At 40.8% G+C, this 19,811-nt stretch overlaps 1 protein-coding gene and 1 long non-coding RNA gene across 21 annotated transcripts in view; both read left to right on the plus strand.

Moving 5' to 3' along the window:
* The window catches only part of LOC121057743, a 29,292-nt gene extending 15,162 nt beyond the window's left edge, over positions 1 to 14,130 (plus strand). For 7 of the 20 annotated variants that reach the window (XR_005813934.1, XR_005813931.1, XR_005813924.1 and 4 more), the window contains 3 exons: positions 5,593 to 5,650; positions 7,878 to 7,992; positions 12,779 to 13,057. This is a non-coding gene — a long non-coding RNA (uncharacterized LOC121057743). Of the gene's footprint in view, positions 1 to 1,872; positions 2,049 to 5,592; positions 5,651 to 5,811; positions 6,026 to 7,877; positions 8,021 to 9,598; positions 9,700 to 9,791; positions 10,533 to 12,778; positions 13,058 to 13,697 lie in introns of those variants that run through there. The other 13 variants (XR_005813919.1, XR_005813933.1, XR_005813932.1 and 10 more) reach the window with 12 other exon arrangements.
* A 1,225-nt stretch (positions 14,131 to 15,355) lies between these two features.
* MED13 (mediator complex subunit 13) overlaps positions 15,356 to 19,811 on the plus strand; it is a 55,685-nt gene continuing 51,229 nt past the window's right edge. The window contains exons 1-2 of the mRNA XM_040532139.1: positions 15,356 to 17,456; positions 19,352 to 19,586. Coding sequence (XP_040388073.1) covers positions 17,391 to 17,456; positions 19,352 to 19,586 — 301 coding nt within the window. The 5' untranslated portion in view covers positions 15,356 to 17,390. The remainder of the gene's footprint in view (positions 17,457 to 19,351; positions 19,587 to 19,811) is intronic.

The following is a 19,811-nucleotide window of genomic DNA, read 5'->3' on the forward strand; positions in this document are numbered from 1 at the left end:
CAAAAGCATGCTTTTGTCAGTATATGATTTCAATATAACAAAATTGAAAGTTGTGTGTCTTTTTCTCACAGATTGTTATTTAATCACTATATATTAGCTTTCATTGCCCTTTTGATATATTTAAACTCATAAACTTCTCATTGAATGGATTGAATTTACCATTATGTTGTTACTTTTTATGAATAGAATAAATCAATATTGGATACATTGGCTTGCACTGAATTGTTTATTTTAAGGGGTGTTTAAACTTTACTGAAAGGGGAAAAAAAAGTTATCTCCAGGAATAGAAGGTCTGATGCCCAGTGTTCCACTGTAAAACTCATTATTTGGTAAAAATTTGAGATACAACCTGCTTCAACTATATCCTGCAAGTGCTACATATATTATCCAGAGATACTAGGCTAGTAAATTTTCCTGAAGTTATTTGAAATGTAGTATGTTTTGAAGTAGTCCCAATATATAGCATTTAAATACTTGAAAGTCGTTTTATTATTGTAATAGAAAGCTTTCATTTCATTATTAGGGAAATATTTGAGAATAACAGCAATACTTTTTTCACTAAATCAACTGTGTCCATAATGTCTGCCAAATATTTCCTTACGTATTATAAAACCTAGTCTGTCTCATTCAAAAATTGAATACTAGCAGATCAATGAGAGCTGCCATCTAAAATGTATTGCTCAGTTCTTAATATTTATGATATCCACCAAACTTGAAAACATCTGTTCTGCAGAGAAGCAGCTATTAAAATACACTTAACCAGGGAGAACTGTCTCTTAATTCAGTCAGAACTTTGCTTGGTAGCCTTGCAGCCGTGATTCCAAGAAAACGATAAATGTTCTTTTGACTGTAAGAAATGAGTAATTTATTTCACTTAAAGGCTGTAGTCCTCGAATAATCTGTACAAACTGGCTGACTTCATCTATGAATTTGAAGCAGAGTGTTTAAAAAAATATCATTGGGTTAATTTTGTCATTGAATTTTAAGGATGTTCTTTCTTGCCTTTTTGTTCATTTGTTTTATATATGTTTATTATTATTAATCAAGCAAATTTCCACATAGACAATTGCAAAATTATTTATAAAATCTTGGGGATTCTTACAACAGTGCAATCATGTAATAACAGCTCGTGATTTCTCAGGCTTTGTGCTTGATGGAGATATTTTGTTTGGATTCAGTGTTGCTTCTGCAGTCTTTTCCTCACCAATTATGTATGCATCTTTATTATTGTATTAAGTAGCTAATTAAGTCTGGTCAGGTTAACCTTTCTTGATGATTATAAGTAGGCATCTCATCCACTGAAAAAGCTAATCATTTTGGGTGGAACATCTTGTTCTTGTTTGAATAATTATCTTTGTTTACATTCACACAGCATTAATCACTTGAACCAGACATCTTTTGGAAAAAGAAAAAAAGGGGAGTGCCCTTAGCAGGTTTTCAAATGACATATGCATAAGTTATAAAGGAGGATGCATTTTCCTCCCTTCTTCTCTATCAGGAAAATAGGAAGACATTTTGAGTTCATAATCCAGAATAAAAGCTGTGTTTTCAAAGTACACAAAGAACTGCAGTTTCTTTTCAAATAACTTTTAATAGCAAGTCCTCCAGGCTGATCAGCTAAATTGAAGTCTTGTTTCCTTGGTGAAAATTCTTTAGCAGTAGCATTGCAATGTTTTCCTGGTACAGTGTTTTTTTCATTCTTTTCAGTTGTTACTGTTATTATCTTATAACTCTATTTGTCTTTCTTCTGTGGCCTGTTTTTTTTTTTTCCTTCTTTAATGCTAGTGAAATCTTCCTTTTCCCTGTCCTTCTTGGTTTTGATCCTTTCTTCTAAGCCTTCTGCTCCAAAGTCTGATTTTTTGCTATGGATAGGTCTTGCCTTGGTACAATTATTGCCTGATCACTCATGGGAGGAGCACATCCCTAACAAATGCTCCGAATGTTGTGGCTTCTGTCATCAAGGCTGGGAAGACCAAAAGGAGAGGCTGCAAAGCAACCTTCTGGCAGTACTTCTGTGCTCCTTCCACCTTGCATCTGAACCTCAGGAGGTTGTGCTCTTCTGGTCCTTCTTCGGGAAGGACTCTCTAACTCGGTTGAAAGTTGTTCATACTGAAGACTTTTGTTCGGATCATGAAACACCTTGCTGTTTATAAACTATTACTTCCTGGGGACAAAATATTGGCATTCTGAGAGATCTGTTAGCTAAATGTTGTGATGCTTAGGGGTTAAATAGGATGCTAGGAATAATCAGAAAAGAGAGAGGAGGAAAAAAGCACACAAAACATTTTGATACCATGATAAATACACCATGTGAGTACTGTGCGTCTTGAAAAGGATATGTTAAAACAGCAAAAGCTGTAGAGAAGAGCAACAAGCGCAATCAAAGATATAGCAGATGAGGAGACTGAACCATATTCACGTGTTTCTACCTAGAAAAGGCCTTGAAGTCATTTAAAGCTATAACTTTTATGCTATTCCTTTTCTGATTAAAATTGCCTTCTGTAAGTGATTTTATGATATATAAAAATATGATGGTTATCAGTCTTCGCGGTTAAAATAAAGCTTTTGTCTTTGGAGAGAGGAAGGCTATACATGCAAATTCAGATTCCTAATGCATTTTCACTAACTCTGCCCTTATGTTCTGACAGAAGAAGGAAACTGCATGTTTCATATCTTTTTTTATCTATTTGTTTGTGTATCTTCTATTCTTTCTTGATTGTCACTTCATTTCTTTTATTTTTATCTTTCTTGTTCTTTAACTTTTCTGTGGGTACATTTGTGGCTGCATTTTTCTCTTTCATTTGTTTACTTTGCCTTGAACTTTCTCCCAAGCCCTTCAATTTTCCTCTTCTTAGCTAGACCTGAATATACACGTTGAGTCGTCATATTTCTCCCCTTCCATTTCTGCTTCCTTTCTTCTATTACTTCAGTATTCATATTTTCCCATTTCCTTCCTAATTTCACCATTTCTTTTCTCAGCATCTGTTGTTATCTGTCTTTCCCCTGTACTTCCCTGCCCTTTTCTCAGTGTATTGTATTTTAGCTTATAGGGAGAGACTGAAGAAGGATTTGGGCCTTGAACTTTTTCTTAGTAATGCAGAACTGGGTGGAAACTACCTTAAAATCATGGGGGAAAGGGTATCTTAAAGCTGATCTGTGGCATGAGATGACTTAGAGAAAATAAAGTCCTGTTTAGCAAATGTAACTTCCTCTAAAAATTCAGGCTCCATCCTTCAGCTGGAGAGAAAAGAATATAACGGGTGTTACAAGCTGTTAAAATTTGGAACTGAGGAGGGGAAATAGGCTGAAGTTATTCTATGAATTGTTCATTTCTTTGTGGGAGGCTGTTAAAATAAAGCAACAATATAAAAGATGAATTATATACAATTTAATGTAAAGCTGTTTGATGTCATTATGATATTTCTTCCTTGATTGTCTCACATTTGTGTACTTTTAAAAAGTTTTACATTTTTGTTTTTTTTTCTGAACATTATGAAAATTGTACTGAGAGGAGTAAATTCATTTGCATAAAATTGACTGCAAAGAGCAATTAGTCCTTCATTAATATGCAAATTTGGTCCAGTGCAAATTCATCTATATATGAGGCTTAAATATGCAAGTCAGTCTTGCTGTGCGAGAAACCCAGATGCTTTTATTTACTTTGAAATTGAGGGATTTGGTTAATGATGTTGTTGACAGGAAAACTTGAATAAATTTGATGATCACCATCTTTCATATTAGACGAAGCCCACGGAAAAAAATTACCAAGTAAAATACCAATTTTATTTGGTAATTTCCTATTACCAATCTAGTAATAAAATGTAAGATACAAAGTAATAGAGTTAGATTTCCTAATGTAGTTATCCTGAGACTTAAACTGTTCCCCAAAGATAGAACCATTTTTCTTAAACTTTGTTTTTCCAGAGGGTAAAGACATCTACATAAGCTGTATGAATAACATACTGCCTGGAGATTTAATATTGGAAAGTTAGCTCTGTTGCTTGGTTCATTTGGAGAGAGTATATAGGCCTGGGAATTAAAAAGCAGGAGCTCTGGAAACAACTGTCATCATCGTCTCCATTAATGATCTGTGTAGTCTTCTCAAGGTTTGGTGTTGGGGCCTTTGCTCTGAAACTGCGGAGCCAGACTGGAAGTTGTCTGAACCCACGGCCAGTTATATTTGGATCACCTAAACTCATTAATAAACATCTTTTCATATAACTTTAAGTCTTTACGGCCGTTAGTAACACAATCTTCACACTGCTGTCACTCAACGTGGACAGGCTCAGAGAAGCAGGATTTTTCCTTACCCGCAGACCTAAGGTGTGGTACATCTGGCTCTTGTCCTCCCCAGCGTGCCGCGGTCCTTCTGGCACACCCAGGATTGCCATGGTTGTGTCCATTACAGACGCAGCAGTCTTCGCACTGAGTCATGCGGCCAGGGTTCCCTTTGCAGTTGTCAGTCTTGCTTCATTTGCAAGGAGAGTGTACCATGAACATTTCCTCTGGCTTTTCTTCCCTTTTCTTTCTCCATAGTTCTCTCAGGCCTATATTTAGCTTTGGCATAAGCAACCTGGTCTTTGACTTTGGTCATGCACGCTTGTGCCAGAACTAAATTTGGGCTTGTGTCTTGCCTGTGTGGCACACTGGCACTTTTAAAATAACAGAGAAATGTAGTTTAAATGGACTAGACTCTGGCAATTTATAAAGCTCTAGTTGTAACTACCCGAGGACAAGTTAATAGATTATGCTGTTTGATTCCTCCGACTTCTTGGCACAGCTGTTTGGGATATAAATCCTTGCAGTAGTGAACAGTTAGTTTCCAAATCCTTAATGTGCTATACTAGGCAAAAAGTTCATAGAATGATGTTGAGGGAAGAAAAAATGTAATGAGATATTAAAATTGATGTGCATGCTCACCACATGCTGTATTCTTGCAGGTGAATCTAAAAGCAGGAAAACAGAGAGGATGGAGTATTCAGGGGACCTGGGGGGGGTCTGTCAGACTACTAAAGGCTCTGGTTATCCCACAAGGGAACTTGTCCTTTCTTCCCATCACAATAAGGCATTGACAGCTGTCAGAAGGCATAGCATAGAAGGTATATTTGCAGGACGTAATAGTCCAGGAGATGACAAATTGATTAAGAGGTGAAGCTTAAAAATGTGAAGTCTTCTGAAATTTATTAAAATTTATTAAAATCCCTGCCTATGAGAATATATAGTAGCCGGACAGTTTCTAGTACTGTTTAGGAGCGTCCACAGCAGTCTTGGCTTTCTGATCTAGCTCTCAAAAGGAGGAAAATATTAATTTTCAGGGTCTTAAAACGCATAAACAATAGGTATCTCAGCACAACCTGAGGTTGTCTCCTATCAACTTTATAATCTTTATATTCTAGATAAATAAACACCTCAGTCTTGGAGTTTATTAGTCCAAAATATATTTATTACCTCATAAATTCAAACCCCTTCCAGTTAACATCTAATTAAACTGCAGTAGTGTGCAAGCTGTCTTAGGGGACGTATTAATAATGAAATTATGTTGTGAAACAGTAATTACATGCTTTGTACATTCTTTTCCTTACTTTTTTTCAGAATCTGTGTGATGAGTGGGGCACACAGTGCTCCATTGTTTTGAGCTCCTCCAAACTCTGTAAGTATCCAAGTATAAGCAGATTTTTTTTCCTCTTAGTTAAAGGGAGAGAAAAGTTCGTGCATTTTTGCACTTGGGAAAGGGAAGGACCAATGCCACTGGCTAGGCACAGTTATGAAACATGATTGTGCAAGTAATTTTAGCTCATGTTTTCTCCTTAGTCTTTGAGGATATTACTCACAGGAATAAAACCTACTTACAAGATCTTTTTTAAGGCAGTTCTTAACTGCAGTTGCCAAAAAGTGAAGAAGACGACCACTTTATTTGCAAGAGAATATTCACATACTGAACTTCACTGTTATGTAGATTTGAAAAAAGGCAAATGGTCTTAAAGCCTTTCTCAGGAGAGAGATTTACTTACAGTTTTTTTCAGTGGTAAGTGTACTTACTGTATTCTAATATATGTGTTTTGGTTTTATCTGTGCTTGTGCTTTATCAAGGTTGTCTTTCCATCTTCTCGGAATACACTGATGATTGTGTACTGACACTATTTCCTTGCTAAGTTTTCTTCATTTACTGCAGATTAAGGTATTCTGAATCCCAGCTAATGTGCACTTCTTCTACAATGAAAATGATTGCACAAGAGGCAAAACAGTTTGCGCATACCTTCCATGTGTTCTTTAAGTACCCCTTTTATCTCTCTAGTTCAAGTACATCTGTTGAGTAATAATATGAGCATGTGACACAGCATTCTTGTTGACATAGGCTCTTGCTCTACCTGACAGAAGCAGGTTTTCATTCTCTGTTGTCCTTCCAGATACTGTAATCCAGAAGTTTGTTTTTTCAGGATCCGTATGTAAAGTGGAATGTCCTGCTCTACGGCCGCCGTATTGTCTTGTAATTTTTAAAGCCTTCTGGTTGTTTCATTGCAGTTACTGCTACTCTGCAGTTATCTGCATTTACGGGAAGAGCACTTTCCATCAATTTCTTCACTGAATCTTTTAAGTCTTTATGGCATGAGAAGTGTTTTGCCTTCTCCCTAGTTTTATGCTATGCAAGTTCTACAGGGTCTGCAACCTTATTGGAATTACATTGCAGAGTTACGCTTTTGTGAAATATGATAATATTCAGACTGTACCTAGTACTTTACAAACAGCAATGAATCTTCCAGGAGGTTAGTCATTTAAAGACTTTTTTTTTTTTTAACTAAGCATGGTAGAGTTTTTGATACATGACAAAGTAGAACCCAGTTTTGTATTGGTTGGATCATAGAATTCTAATTTATAATTCAATTTATAAAATGGCATTAAATAGTGGTGATATGATTCAAAACCTCCAGCTAGTACTCCAACCTCATGTCTACACTGCAGTTGCAACTTAACGTTTTACTTGCATTTTGCAGTCATTCTGGGACCAAGCTTTCAAGTCTTCAACATTTGGACTCTTATATTTCATTTTAGAGTCCTGCAAGACTGCTGCAAGCAGAAAGGTCCATTGTGTTTGAAAGCAGACAGTATTTCTAGTACTTAGTGCTTTCTAAACCTAGTTGGTTTTGGGTATCTAACAAGAGTGACTCAAGGCTTTAGCTTCCTGAGTGTATGAAAGCTTAGGGCTTCAGAGGAACAATGGGCATCTATCTTATTAAGCAATTGTTACAGCACTTTCCCTTCTGACCTGGTGATGGGTAGTTGCCCTTTCTGAGACAAATAAGAGTGAATTAGCCACCAAAGAAAATAACTTAACTACAGTTATTACTTTTCTGGCTTGTTATCGTAAAGCTTTAGACTTGATATTTCTTGAACATGCGTTACTATTATTATTATTATTATTATTATTTCTTGGGATTTATTAGTGGTTAGTCAAACCCTCCTAATTTCAAAACTTTTGGCAGTCTTATGTTTCTTGTGGCTATTGATGTGAAAAGGTAGTCCCTGTGGCTGCAAAAGCGCAGAATGGCTAAAGGTTGTGTCTTGCTGATGCTATCACACCAAAGTGTATGCCACTGGTGTCTAATTTGAAAATTTGAAAACTTGAAAATTAGACGCCTTTCTAACATACTTTCTGATGTGAGTAAATTCACTACACAATACTCCCAGAGAGAGAGATGCTTGTTGTCAAGCAGTTCTATCAGATGAAACATACAGAAGAGTAATAATAAAGTCTAAAATTATTTGGCTTAATTTATAGGTGGGAAATCTGAAGATGAATTCTGGGAATTGAGGGAAGGGAAAAGGCAGTTTTTTCTTGATCATTTTTTCTCCTTCTTCTTTTCCTCTATATTTTGCAGGAATTTTTTTTAACTCTGCAAGCTCTCAGTTTATGAAACATATTATGGCTGAAGATATAAAGAAGACATTAAAGCTTTTGCCCACTTACAGCTATTACTCTGGAGACAAACACAAGTAAGAAGACAAATGTTATGAGCTACCTGTAAGTTCTGGTTCACATAACAGATAAGGAGCCTGAGATACTTCTGAACTCACAAGTGAAATTTATTCTCAATATAATGATTGAGCTCATTATCTGCTGCTCTTCCTAAATGTAAAGGAAGGAGCGAAATGCACATATATTCTATATATAAACAGCTGTCATGTTTTCTGCATTCTTATATTTGCTTAAAAAGTCAGGGGTAATCAATTTAATTTGATGCGCAAAATATAATGCATGGATGAATTCAGATACATATCATTTGCCATATCTGTGCTGTTATGAGAGGCAAAAATGTCCAGAAAAGAAATAGCAATGAAAATCTTCCTGATAATTTTCTCATCAGTTTTTCTCTGAGAACTGTAGGCGGATTCTACAGACAGGTTTCCCCCCACCCCGAATGACAGGTTCTGTATGTCAGTTATTTTCTCACTGTCTTTCTTGCTGTATTAGAAATCGAACCTATTTATCACTTCAGATGTGATCACTTCCCTATAACCTTAATTATGAGAAGCTAACCTGAAACATTTACTTTTCATTTTTTTATCATTTAAATATATGTTTAAAATAATCTAAAAAAAAAAAAGCCTTTACATGTGTTACAAATAACTCCACACGTTGTTGTTGTTGTGAAGCAGAACAGGCAGGAACCAGCAGCATAGACAGATGTGATTGTAACAGAGGCTAGAGTTTTATAAGTAATAGCCTGGGTGTAATGAGACTTGTGGTCTTAATTAACTCTTAGAATGTTTTTCAACACAACTAAAGTAAATAATTTAAAAATCTAATTTACTTGTCCACACACTATCAGCTTACTTTTTGCCTTACTTATTTTGGGTGACAAAAAACAAGCCAATTTTGCTTAGGTTTCAGAGAATTTCTGACAGCGTAGAGTATCTACAGTTATAGCAAAAAAGGAAATTTGCATGGTTTAAGGAGGATGAGTGATAATTCTGATTAGGTGGAGAAAGAACTGGTCTGTGAGGTTTGATTTAATTCTGTGTTAGCATATTCCTGTCTTGGAAATCTCTGTTTTTGCCAGAATATCCATCGGCATCACACAGAGTGACAGAATTTTGTTGTAATATTCCAGATAGTTGGTGTATCTTTTTGCTGGAAAGAAACAGCTGGATATTTTCTGTCATAATGTGACCAGTCCACCTCTGTTGTTGTCACTTTAATTGCTGTGGCTGTTTTTTTAAGTCCTCTACAGAAGGTCTTTGTAGTGACAAGTGAACAGTTTACGCTTCATAAGCAAACATAAAGAAAGCTGCTGCTAATTGGAGAGGGAGTAATGCAGTTATGATTCCATCAACATTTAAGTTACATTGTTGAAGGACACATTTTGGTTGTGTTTATGTTGCCACATAAAATTTTACTCAGGGTGAATTTGGTGGAGAAGATTTTGTAACAAAAAAATACTAATTCTAGGATTAGAGGGGAGGGAGAGGAAGAGAAGTTAAATTTTCTGACCCACATATGTAATATGAAAAATCAGCATTATATTACTATTTATTATAACTCTAATTATATTATTATATACTTATATATTGTTATATTCTTATGTGGCTTGTAAATTAGGTTATCTATGAAAATGGAAAGACGCTCACAGCCCCCAAAAAGCTTACTTTCCTGAACGTAAGAAGAACTTTCCTGAAGAACTGTAGCCACAGTGTTTCATGGTGAGGAGTACTCTTGAACATCACCAGTAGAGTCATTTAATTTCTCTAAAGAAGGAGATTATCATTCAGTAATTCTTTTTTTTTTTTCCTAGAAATTCTACTTGTTGTATCTGTATACCTCCCAGCTCTAAAAGTCTGAAGGACCCTATTTTAAATCTTCTTTTTCCTAAATTACATTTCCATGGAATACTTGGCTATAGATGAATAGTTCTGCAGTTACATGCCTCATTTTGAATAGTTTTATGAGGGCCAAAGGTGCTTCCTTTTCCAGTTCTTTGGCTAGCTTGTCTTGTTTTAGCAGATACAATTTTTTAGCATCTAAACGGGGAAATCACCGTTATTTACAGGAGAAGAATCACAGAGCTGACAGGGGTTCCCCCCGCAAAGCACTCTCTGTGTAATTGCTGAAGACATTCCAAGCCACTCTAACGAAGTGTACTGTCTGCCAGTCATTATGCTCTTCTTGGAAGACCATCTGTTGCATTTCAAATATGTAAAGGTCTGCTTTTATTTTTTGCACCAAACAAATCAGTTTCTTTATCTGACATGGTATAACTCGTGAATATGGACTAAAGGTAGTTTCAGTTGCAAAGTACAGGATATTCTCTTTTGTTGCACTGTGAATGAAAGGTAGTCATTATGTATCTCCAAATTCAAAAGACAAACATACTGATTAAACTAATTTCAGTGCTTTTGAATGATTTCAATTTCTTTGGCAACAAATTATCAATAACAACAACAAAAAAGTCTGAAATAGATTTTCTCTTAGCTCAGCCATAAGCATATTGTAAGATTTTTGCTTCTGGCAAATGAACCTGTTAATTGTAGTGGTATCCAGATTTGATATATACTAACATTTGAGTTAAATGATTTAATTTAACTAAATTCAGTAGTTATTTTTATCAGAAATTAATAAGTCAAAGAAACTTTCAGTGTCTTTTGGTAAATAATACATTTAGAAGCTGGAAGTGCTAGGACCTTTCTTTTGATAAGCAGACATCCCTTACAAGGATGTAGTATTTGGTCGTACAATATTTGGTTTAAATGAATTAACTAGAATCCTTTCTGTGAGTAAAAGATGCAAGATCAGACATGCAGTGATGATTTGTTTTGTTTTTTCCTGGTGCAGATTTAAAGAGTATGTATACTCATTCATCTCAGACTGGAGACAATAAGTGTAGTATTTTCACGGCAGGGAAGTTCTGTTCAGAGATTTCCAAGCAGAGAAATCCATAAAAATTTCTGTCTGATTAGGGAGTGGGCCTATCTTTTTCTCTTTCCATTCTCCTTACTGCACAGCGGCTAATGTTCTGGTCAGAAGTAATAATACGTTAGATCTTGAATGTCGGTAGCCTCAGAGATTCTGACAAGACTATTCATGTGCATTCATACATCTTAACCAAAGCTGACACTAAAGAGAGTAAGAATTCTCATATTCCTCTTTTTTTATTGCCATGCGTTAAACTCAAATCTTCTCTTAGAGGCCTCTGCTAAAAATGACATATTCATCATTTGAAAAAAGCATTTTTGCAATATCTGAACAAAGCAGCCGAACATCAATATAGCACAGAGCGGAGTCTCCTGTGAAAACTCTCAGTGCAAATCTAAATTATGTTTTACACTACAATTATGGACAACTTACAAATGTTATAAGATTTGTGAGTATGTGACTAATGAGAAATAAACAGTCCCCCTAATCTTATCTCCTGCGGGAGTTTCGCTATTGTCATTTTTAATTAAAAAGTAACCGGTCTTCTAATTTCTTGAAACTATATGGCATGCCGTTATAGGAATACTTGGATTCCAGTAACTTGAGCTAGTTGTTTTCCGAGAAACACACATTGTGTAAAGATTCTGCTGTACCTTTTTCTCTAGACACAGTTATATACGTACTTGTAGCATCATGTTTGGGTAACTTTGCAGGGATCTCATCATATTGTTAAAGGCTGATAGACATTTCTTTACAGCAATGATATTTTTAATCTTCTTTTTAAAATTGTTTGGTAGTAGTGACTAATGCAGACTAGGTGGCTCTGGGCATCCAGCCATTTTTAGGTAGTTTAATTTGTTAAAAATTGTCTTTCTTCCCACCCAAGTCCCCTTGAAACCATTTGGAGAAGAGAACTGTTGAACAGTTGCCAATAATAAGTCCTGCTGAGACCGCTGTATCCTCCTGATAGAACTCCCTGTGCCAACTGGAGACTGGCTGGCATGAGTTTGAACTCTATACTACTTGATGTATTTGCTTCACATGGACCAATTACAGTAATTACCACCTCAGTAGCTGAAGTTTAAGCATTCAGTCTGCACTTCATAGCTCAGGTTGTTGGCAATATGTTCAATCCTATAATCTCAATTTTCTTTGAACTAATTAAGTAGAAAATAAATACTGTGAAAAACTAGGAGAGAGTCTGAATGGAAATCAGAGGCTAAATAATGTCATTGTTTTTCATGTTGCTATTGTCCTTAAGCTGCATTTCTTTCTTTTTAGTCTTTACTTCTAAAAGGTAGCATTTTCTTTTTAAGTTTGTCCACAGAGAGATGCACTAGGAGATGCTGTAGACCATTGACTTTTCATATTCAACAGGGGAGTCTCAGCGTGAATGAAAAAGCAATACAAACAAGAAGAGATTAGAAATGCAAACGGTATATAAAATCCTGCTTTTTGTTTTGGTGTTTTTCAAAATAGCATTCTTGTCAAAATGAATACGTATGACTAAAGGGAAAAACTATCCATCCCTTGCTACTTTGGGATATATATTTCAGTGTGACTGTATGAGAGTGTAAGGATTTAATACCAGGTTGAGTGACTACAGTGTTAACTGCCCAGTTCCCAACAATTCCATTGGTTTAAATCTGATGCAATACTGATCATCTCACCCCCGCCCCCACTATCATTCTTTCCAAAACGCTAGTTAATTTTTAAATTGGAACAGTAGCTTTTTTTTTAATGGCAAAGTTTATATTACAGAAAGATTAACCTAAGGATGAGCACAAACTCGCTTGACTGTATCATTCGTTATATGAATATACCGCACAATATATATACTAAAATTTATATTAAATTTTCTTCATGCAGTTCGCCTCTAGGGAGAAGAAGAGGGAAGGAAAAAGCTACATGTGACAGATGCTAATTATGCAGCTTAATGCACTTCTGGAAGTTGCAGAGATGAGAACTATGTAAGAACCTATCTGAAAAATAGAAAGCGTATTTTCAATAACATTTTTTCCTTTTTTTTTTAATTTGCCTCCTCCCTCTTTTTTTAAGGAGGCTTTATTTCTCAAATAGCATGTACTGTAGGCAAAGGGCAAGCTATGTCTCAAGTCCAAAATTTTCCATAAATGCATATGACTGTTATCTGCTGTGTCTTAATGTTATTTAGTGCCGTGCATGTAATTAGGAAAGCTGGTGACTTGAAGGTTCTGTAACTCAGATATGACACAGGAAGGGAATGACTCTTAAAACAAATCTGTAGTTGATTTAGTTTTGTTTCCTCTTTCATCAGTGTTTTCCTCATTCATCATCCTGTATTTATGTTTACTGGAGAAATTATGTTCTGTGCTTGACTGTGCTGGGGTCCTGCATAGGTATTTATTGTGATTAATATGTAAGTACTAATGAACCGGATCTCAAAATGCACTTTACAAATAGGTAAACTGAGACCTAGAAGCTGGGTTCCTCAAAACTGTGAAGTGAATCGGTGCCAAAACGTGCGTTACACACTAGATTAATCTTCTCCTCCAGACACTGAAGTGTACTGTTTCAGGCAAAAGAAGTGGATTCTCAGCTAATGAAAATTTGGTGTCATCCTGAAATCAAGGGGAAGATGCAAGAGTACATTTGTTATGCATCTAGCCCACAGTGTCATTTGACTGGATTTCCGTTCCCTCTGCCAAACCCCAGTTTTACCAAAAGATGCCTTTTCCTCTTAGAGAGAAAACCGTACTGGTTCTTGTGTACTAATGCCGAATGTTGCTTTCTTTTATTTTCTTCAAAGTGTTGGATTTCTCCTTAGGGAGGTGTGACTTAACATTGCCAGCAACTCTCTCTGCACAGTGAGATAATCGCTCTAATGACCAAAGCGTCACACCGAAACTTCAGAGGGCCTTCGTGTGCCTCTCGGTGCCCACGGTGGTGCAGAGGAGTGGGTTCTGAGCGCCACCACAGAGCAAATCCCTCTCACACCGTGGTCCTCACCACAGAGAAAACCATCTGTTCCACTTGGAAAGGGGCTTGGTTCCACTCGCCCTCCCCCCACATCCCGGCTCTGGCCCCAGCTGCTGTGGTTCGATGAGCAGTGAGGGAATGAATCTCCTGCGATAAAAATACTCTGGTTCTATTTAGATAAAAAGAAGAATCTTGCTTGCCTACACTGACATACAAAAATAGTCTTAGTGTGAGTAAATCTTCAAAGTTTTTCCCTGTGAAAATATCTAGTCTCACTTTTTTTTTTTTAACTTACCATACAAATTTATTTATAGACTGCCCTTCTTTCCTCCCACTCTATCAAGGCAGAAGGTTGCCACTCATCTTGTTCATGAGTCCTGAAATAATTTGCAGGGCCTTTGAAACATCATCTTGTTGCATAGTTGTGATGCAATGTGCTGCTGTTGCAGGAACATATATTTTAATGTGAATGTCATATTAGCTTAGACATTTAAGTCTTTACTTTAAGCACTTTGCACTGGTTTGTATTTTCACTCTAAGTTTGCAGTCAAAAAAATCTGCATGTAGTAACTTAAAATTTTACATTCTACGTGCAAACCATTGCATGAAAAATTAATATGTAATACGAGAGGATTAGCAAGTGCAATATACTTTCCAAGCATTTCTTAAAAATAGCTTTCACTGACACTGTAGCATCTAAATTCTGAATAATCTCGAATCTGTGCATATAGTAACAGGGGAACCATCTACTTTGTCCTCATAAACTGCAAAAAGTGTAGCTGCGTGAAAAACCTGACTTCTGGAGTACAGTTCTGCTCCAGAAGGTATGATGTCTGTGGGGTTATTGAAAGCATTAATGCTTACACGAAATATTACTGCAAGCTTTCTAAATTCTTTCCTGTGTTTTAGAATGGCTCTAAGATCCTTCATACAGAATTTATTTTGCAGCGCAAAGAGGAAGGATAGTATTAAGCACAGACTCAAGGAAAACTCTGCCAAGGGGTAGAAATTTGTGGCAGAGGAGCCAAGACGAGGTTGTCCGGGAGGTGAGAGCCCATGACCATGCCCGGCCTTTGGCTCAGGCTGCCCAGACGCGATGGATGCCAGCAGAACACCCCCTGTAGGACCCCGGGGGTGCGGAGCGGGGACACCGGGCGCCCCCACAGCTCTGGGCCGGGCCTCGGGCCCAGCCACCTCAGGCCTGGCTGAGGGGAGGAGGCGGGACTCGAACCCTCGACCCCCTCTGCCGCCTCTGCGCCCAAGCGCGCGGCCCAGCCCGCTGCGCCACGGCCGCTAGATGGCGGCCTCCCAGCGGGGAAGGCGCCGGGCCCCGCAGCGCCGAGGAGGCGCCTGGCGGCCGCGCCGCGCCACTGCCCCCTCCCTTCCCCCGGCAGCGACGGCGGCCATGGCCGGGCGGGCCCACGTGACGGCGCGGCTGCCAATGAGAGCGCGGCGGAGGGGGGGGGGCGCCGACTCTCGTCCCCGCGGCCGCCATTAAAGCGAAAGGGGCTCGGAATTAACCGGCAGGAGCAGCGCCGCGCCGCGCCCCCCGCCCCGCCCCGCCGCGACATGGGGGAGACGCGCTGAGGGGGGGAGCTGGCCCAGCACCATGCCGCGGCCGGGCAGCCGCCGACAGAGGCACCGCTGAGGGGGAAGCGAGGAGGAGGAGGAGGAGGAGGAGGAGGACGAGAGCAGCCGGCGGGGGCTTCACGGCACCGACTCCGCCAGCAGCAGCCGCGGCGGGGCCGGGCTTTGTGGGGCTGCCCCCCCCTTCCCCCGCCGCCCTTCCGCCTGCCGAGCCCCCGGGGCCCGGTCGCCGCCTCCCCCCCGCCCTGCCAAGGAGGGGGCCCGCCGTCCACCGCCCCCCCCCCCCCCCCCGACGCCTGAGGAGAGCGGGGGACCCGGCCCGGCCCTGCCCCGCCGGGGGCCCTCAGTGCTCGCTCCCGCCCCCCCCCCCCCCCCCCCCGCAGAAGACACCGCTCCGTTTGAAGACTATCGTTTTTATATTTTTCCTTTTTTTTCTTTTTTTTTTTTTTCGCCTTTATTATTATTATTTTTTTAAGGGGGCAGCCCCTTTTTAAGGCGTCCCTCCCCGCCGAGCACACCCCCCCCCCCCCTCCTCTTCCCTCAGCCCGAGGGGGGGGACTTGAGGGGCTTCGGCGGTAACTTGGCGGGGGTCGGGCCCCCCTGAAGAGACCCGCCCGGCCCCGTGGACTTTGTGGGGCTCCCCCCGGCCCCGGAGGACAGCTGGGGGGGCGCAGCCACCCCGAAGACACCCCGCGATCTGCCCCTGCCTCCTCCCCCGAGCAGCCTGGGGATCGGCCTCCGGGAGCCTCCTCCAGCCGTCCCCGAAGAGACTGCGAGGGGCGCCCACAATTTCCTCCTTCCAGCCCTCGCCCCCCTCCCTCCTTTCCCCACGGAAGGATTTTTACCCACCGGAGGATATTTTGGTTTTACCCTCTCGACGAAGAGTCTTTTCTTTTCGGGGAGGGGGGTGTTTCCACGGGGGAATTTAATCCCCCCGCTGGGCTGCTGAGGAGACTTTTGCGGCCTTTTTCTCTCAAGGAATACCTTTCCTCCCCTGCCCCCGCAGATGGTTTTTGGGGTACACCCCAGGCATTTTTTACTTGTCCAGCCTTTACGAATTCTTCAGACTTGCCTTGCTTCAGGCCCCCGAAGTTTGTTTTTATGATTTAAGATTTTAATTTATTGGAATATTTTTTTGGAGCGGGGGAGAAGAATCTGATCCCCCCCACCCTGTTGCCCTCGGACTCCGAAGAGACGAGCCTGGATTTTTCTCTCTCCCACAACCAACCCTTCCCAGTCATTCCGCTGTTTGCCCCTTTCTCATCTGATCACTAAAGAAACAGGAGGAAGAGGAGGGAGGTTTCTGGATTAATTGCCCCTATCGGATTATTTATTTTCCTACTTCTCTTGCTCGGCATCTGAGATAAGAGGAAGGAGGGATGTCAACTGATTTTTACCCCAGCCCCCTGGATTAATTACCCCGTTTTTATTCTCCTGTTGGATCAATTACCCCTTCACCTTACCTCCTCTCCCTCCCCTCCTTATGCGAATGAGAAGACAAGAGGAACAGGGAGGATTTTGATCTTAATCTCCTGTCGTTGGATTACTTACCACCTCCCTCTTTCTGGTCTCCCCTTCCCCCCCCCCCCCCCCATTTGATATCCAGAAGAAGAGAAAACGTTCCGAGTTTCTCTCGCTCGCTCTCTCTTTTTAAAAAAATCGTTATTTTTTTTTTTTTAAAAAAAAAACTCTCTCTTACACAGCTCTCCTCCCGGGCTATTTACCCAGCCCCTATTTCGTGTGCGTGTGTGTGTGTGTGTACGTATGTAAATCCCTTATTTAATTGCATTATTATTTGTGCGTGTGCCTCGCCCCCCTCCCCCCGTTCCCTCGCAGTGTCTGTCTCTCTCTCTCTCTCTCTCTCTCTCTCTCTGTCTGTCTCTTTCTTTCTTGTCGGAGGCTGTGGGATAATGGCGTGTGGGTTGTGGCTGTGAGGATGAGTTCCTGCTTCGTGCCGAACGGGGCCAGCCTGGAGGATTGCCATTCCAACCTCTTCTGCCTGGTGAGTGCCCGCCGCCGCGCCACGGCCGCGAGTGGGAGCGGGAGGCGGCCGGGGGAAGGGGGGGCAGGGGCAGCGCAAAGCCAAGCAGCCATTTTTAGCAGAGCTTCTGCTGGATGAGTCCTCGGAGTAGGCCCTGCCTGGAAGCAGCCAACTCTCCCATGCCCCTCCGGTCCCCCCCCGCCGCCGCTGTCTGTCTCCCGTCGCCCCTCCCTCCTCTTTCTTCCTGCCTCGGCGCTCCCCGCCGCTCGCCTTCGCCTTCCCCGTCCTCGCCCGCAACTTTTTTTTTTTTTTTCTGCTTTCTCTTTAACCTTCCCGGCCCCGCCGCCCAGCTGGGGCAGGAGATCTCGCCGCTCCTTCTCGCTTTCTCGGCCAACTTTCTCCCCGCTCCCCCCCACCCCCCCCACCCCGGGCCGCTGCCAGCCCCTCGCCTCCGAGGGCCCCCTCGTTTGCTGCCTGCTTCCAGCCCGGAGCTCTGCTGGCGGTGGTACGCTCCGGGAGGCACTGGTGGCTTGGGTTTTGTTGTGCACCATTTTGTAGCCTTAACTCAAGTGCGAAAGCCTTCGGATGGATGATTTTTAAAGATTTTTTTTTTTTTTTTTGGTAGCTCCCAAACTAAATTTGATTTAACCGCACCGCGATGCAATTTCTGGTGGCCGTGCTTCATCAGTATTTTTTTTTTTCTCAATGCAAATTAACTAATATTAGGTGACCGCCTTGTATTTGTTATTCTCGTCACAAGTAAAAAGCTGTGCCAAGCTGTTGTACTGGTATTTTTGGAGGGAGGGGAATCTGGACAGCCTGAACATGTCTGCAGACTGCATCAGGCCTGCAGCTCCATGTTACTGGTGCGTTTTTAAACCTTCAAGTCTTTCTAGAGTATCAACTGTTGCAGGCTCCCTGCCTTTCCTCTACATTTCTCCTGAAGGTAGGAAGGCTGCCATGTTAGGTTTAAATGTTGCAGTAATCTTAGGTGTGCTTATTAGGAGGAAAAAATCGGTGACTTCTTAGCAAATGCCAGCGGTGCTCGGTCTCCCTTCTCAGACAGACCCAAGGGACAATGCCTCCCCAAAGCACCTTAAGGTGCCTGCGCTCAAGTGGAAAAAACTTCGTATTAAAACTCAGTGCAGTATTGGCTTGTAGATAATCCAGGAATTGTCTCTTTCCCACTGGGTACAGTGGTAGCTCTTTCACTTTATAAAGTCAAATGAATCTTTGCCCAGAAGGGGATTTAGTGGATCATAACCAATGATGTGTAATTTAATGAGAGAAACAGGATTTAAATTCTTAAAATGTGGTGTGAGAAATGAAAAGCGTGGTAGCTCAGAGTAAAATAAGTGCACTTGAGAAGCTTCCTGTGCAGGATAGAGCGTTTTACAATGGAGAAACTTGTGAAATTTTCTAAAGCAGTAGGCGACTGGGAAGATGTACGCCTGAGTTAGATTTGCTGTATTCCCTATATATTCTTACATATCTTGGGTTGTAAAAAGCTGTGTATGGATAAGTGAGCATGAAATGAGAAGCTATTTGCTAAGGCAAGTGCTTAAAAGATTGGGCAGTTGTAGTCTGCAAATAATTACATTGTCACTCATTTTTCACTTTTGTTTTAAATCAAATCTGACTTTTCTCTCTGTAATATTAAAGATGAAGTGAAAATGAACAGCTCTTGCTTTACTGCAGTTATTAAAAGAGATTTTAAAACAAGGTGCCCAATTATTTCCAGTTTATCTTCTAAGGTACAGAAAACTTACAAGTATGATTACTGTTAAGTTTTGTTGGACTAATCCTTTCTTCCTTCATTGCGTTTGCCTCCTCCTATGCCATCTTCTAGTTATAGCTGTGTATTTCTGTTGGGAATGTACCCCAGTGTCTGACAGTTGTTCTCTTCTTTCCCGCAGGCTGATCTAACTGGGATTAAATGGAAGCGATACGTATGGCAGGGTCCAACGTCTGCCCCAATTCTCTTCCCGGTCACGGAAGAGGACCCTATTTTGAGCAGCTTCAGTCGCTGTCTGAAGGCGGATGTACTCAGTGTTTGGCGTCGAGACCAGAGACCTGGACGCAGGGAGCTATGGATATTTTGGTGGGGTGATGACCCCAACTTTGCTGACCTAATTCATCATGATCTCTCAGGTAGGAAGAAATTAATAACTTCTTTTAGTCGGTGAAAGGATGCAGTTACTCGGGACGTTCTCCTGCCAGCCGTTACAAAAATCTGTACAAGATAAACTGTTGTCTAGAGATAAGATAAATGTATTCCTACAATCTACAACTTTGATTTTTTATGGTGATAGTGGGAAGAACTCTCAGAAGAGCCGAATTATTACAGCAGTACACTGATCAAACAACTGCTGTCTG

This window comes from Cygnus olor, chromosome 20 (assembly GCF_009769625.2).
Source record: "Cygnus olor isolate bCygOlo1 chromosome 20, bCygOlo1.pri.v2, whole genome shotgun sequence".
Lineage (NCBI taxonomy): Eukaryota > Metazoa > Chordata > Aves > Anseriformes > Anatidae > Cygnus > Cygnus olor.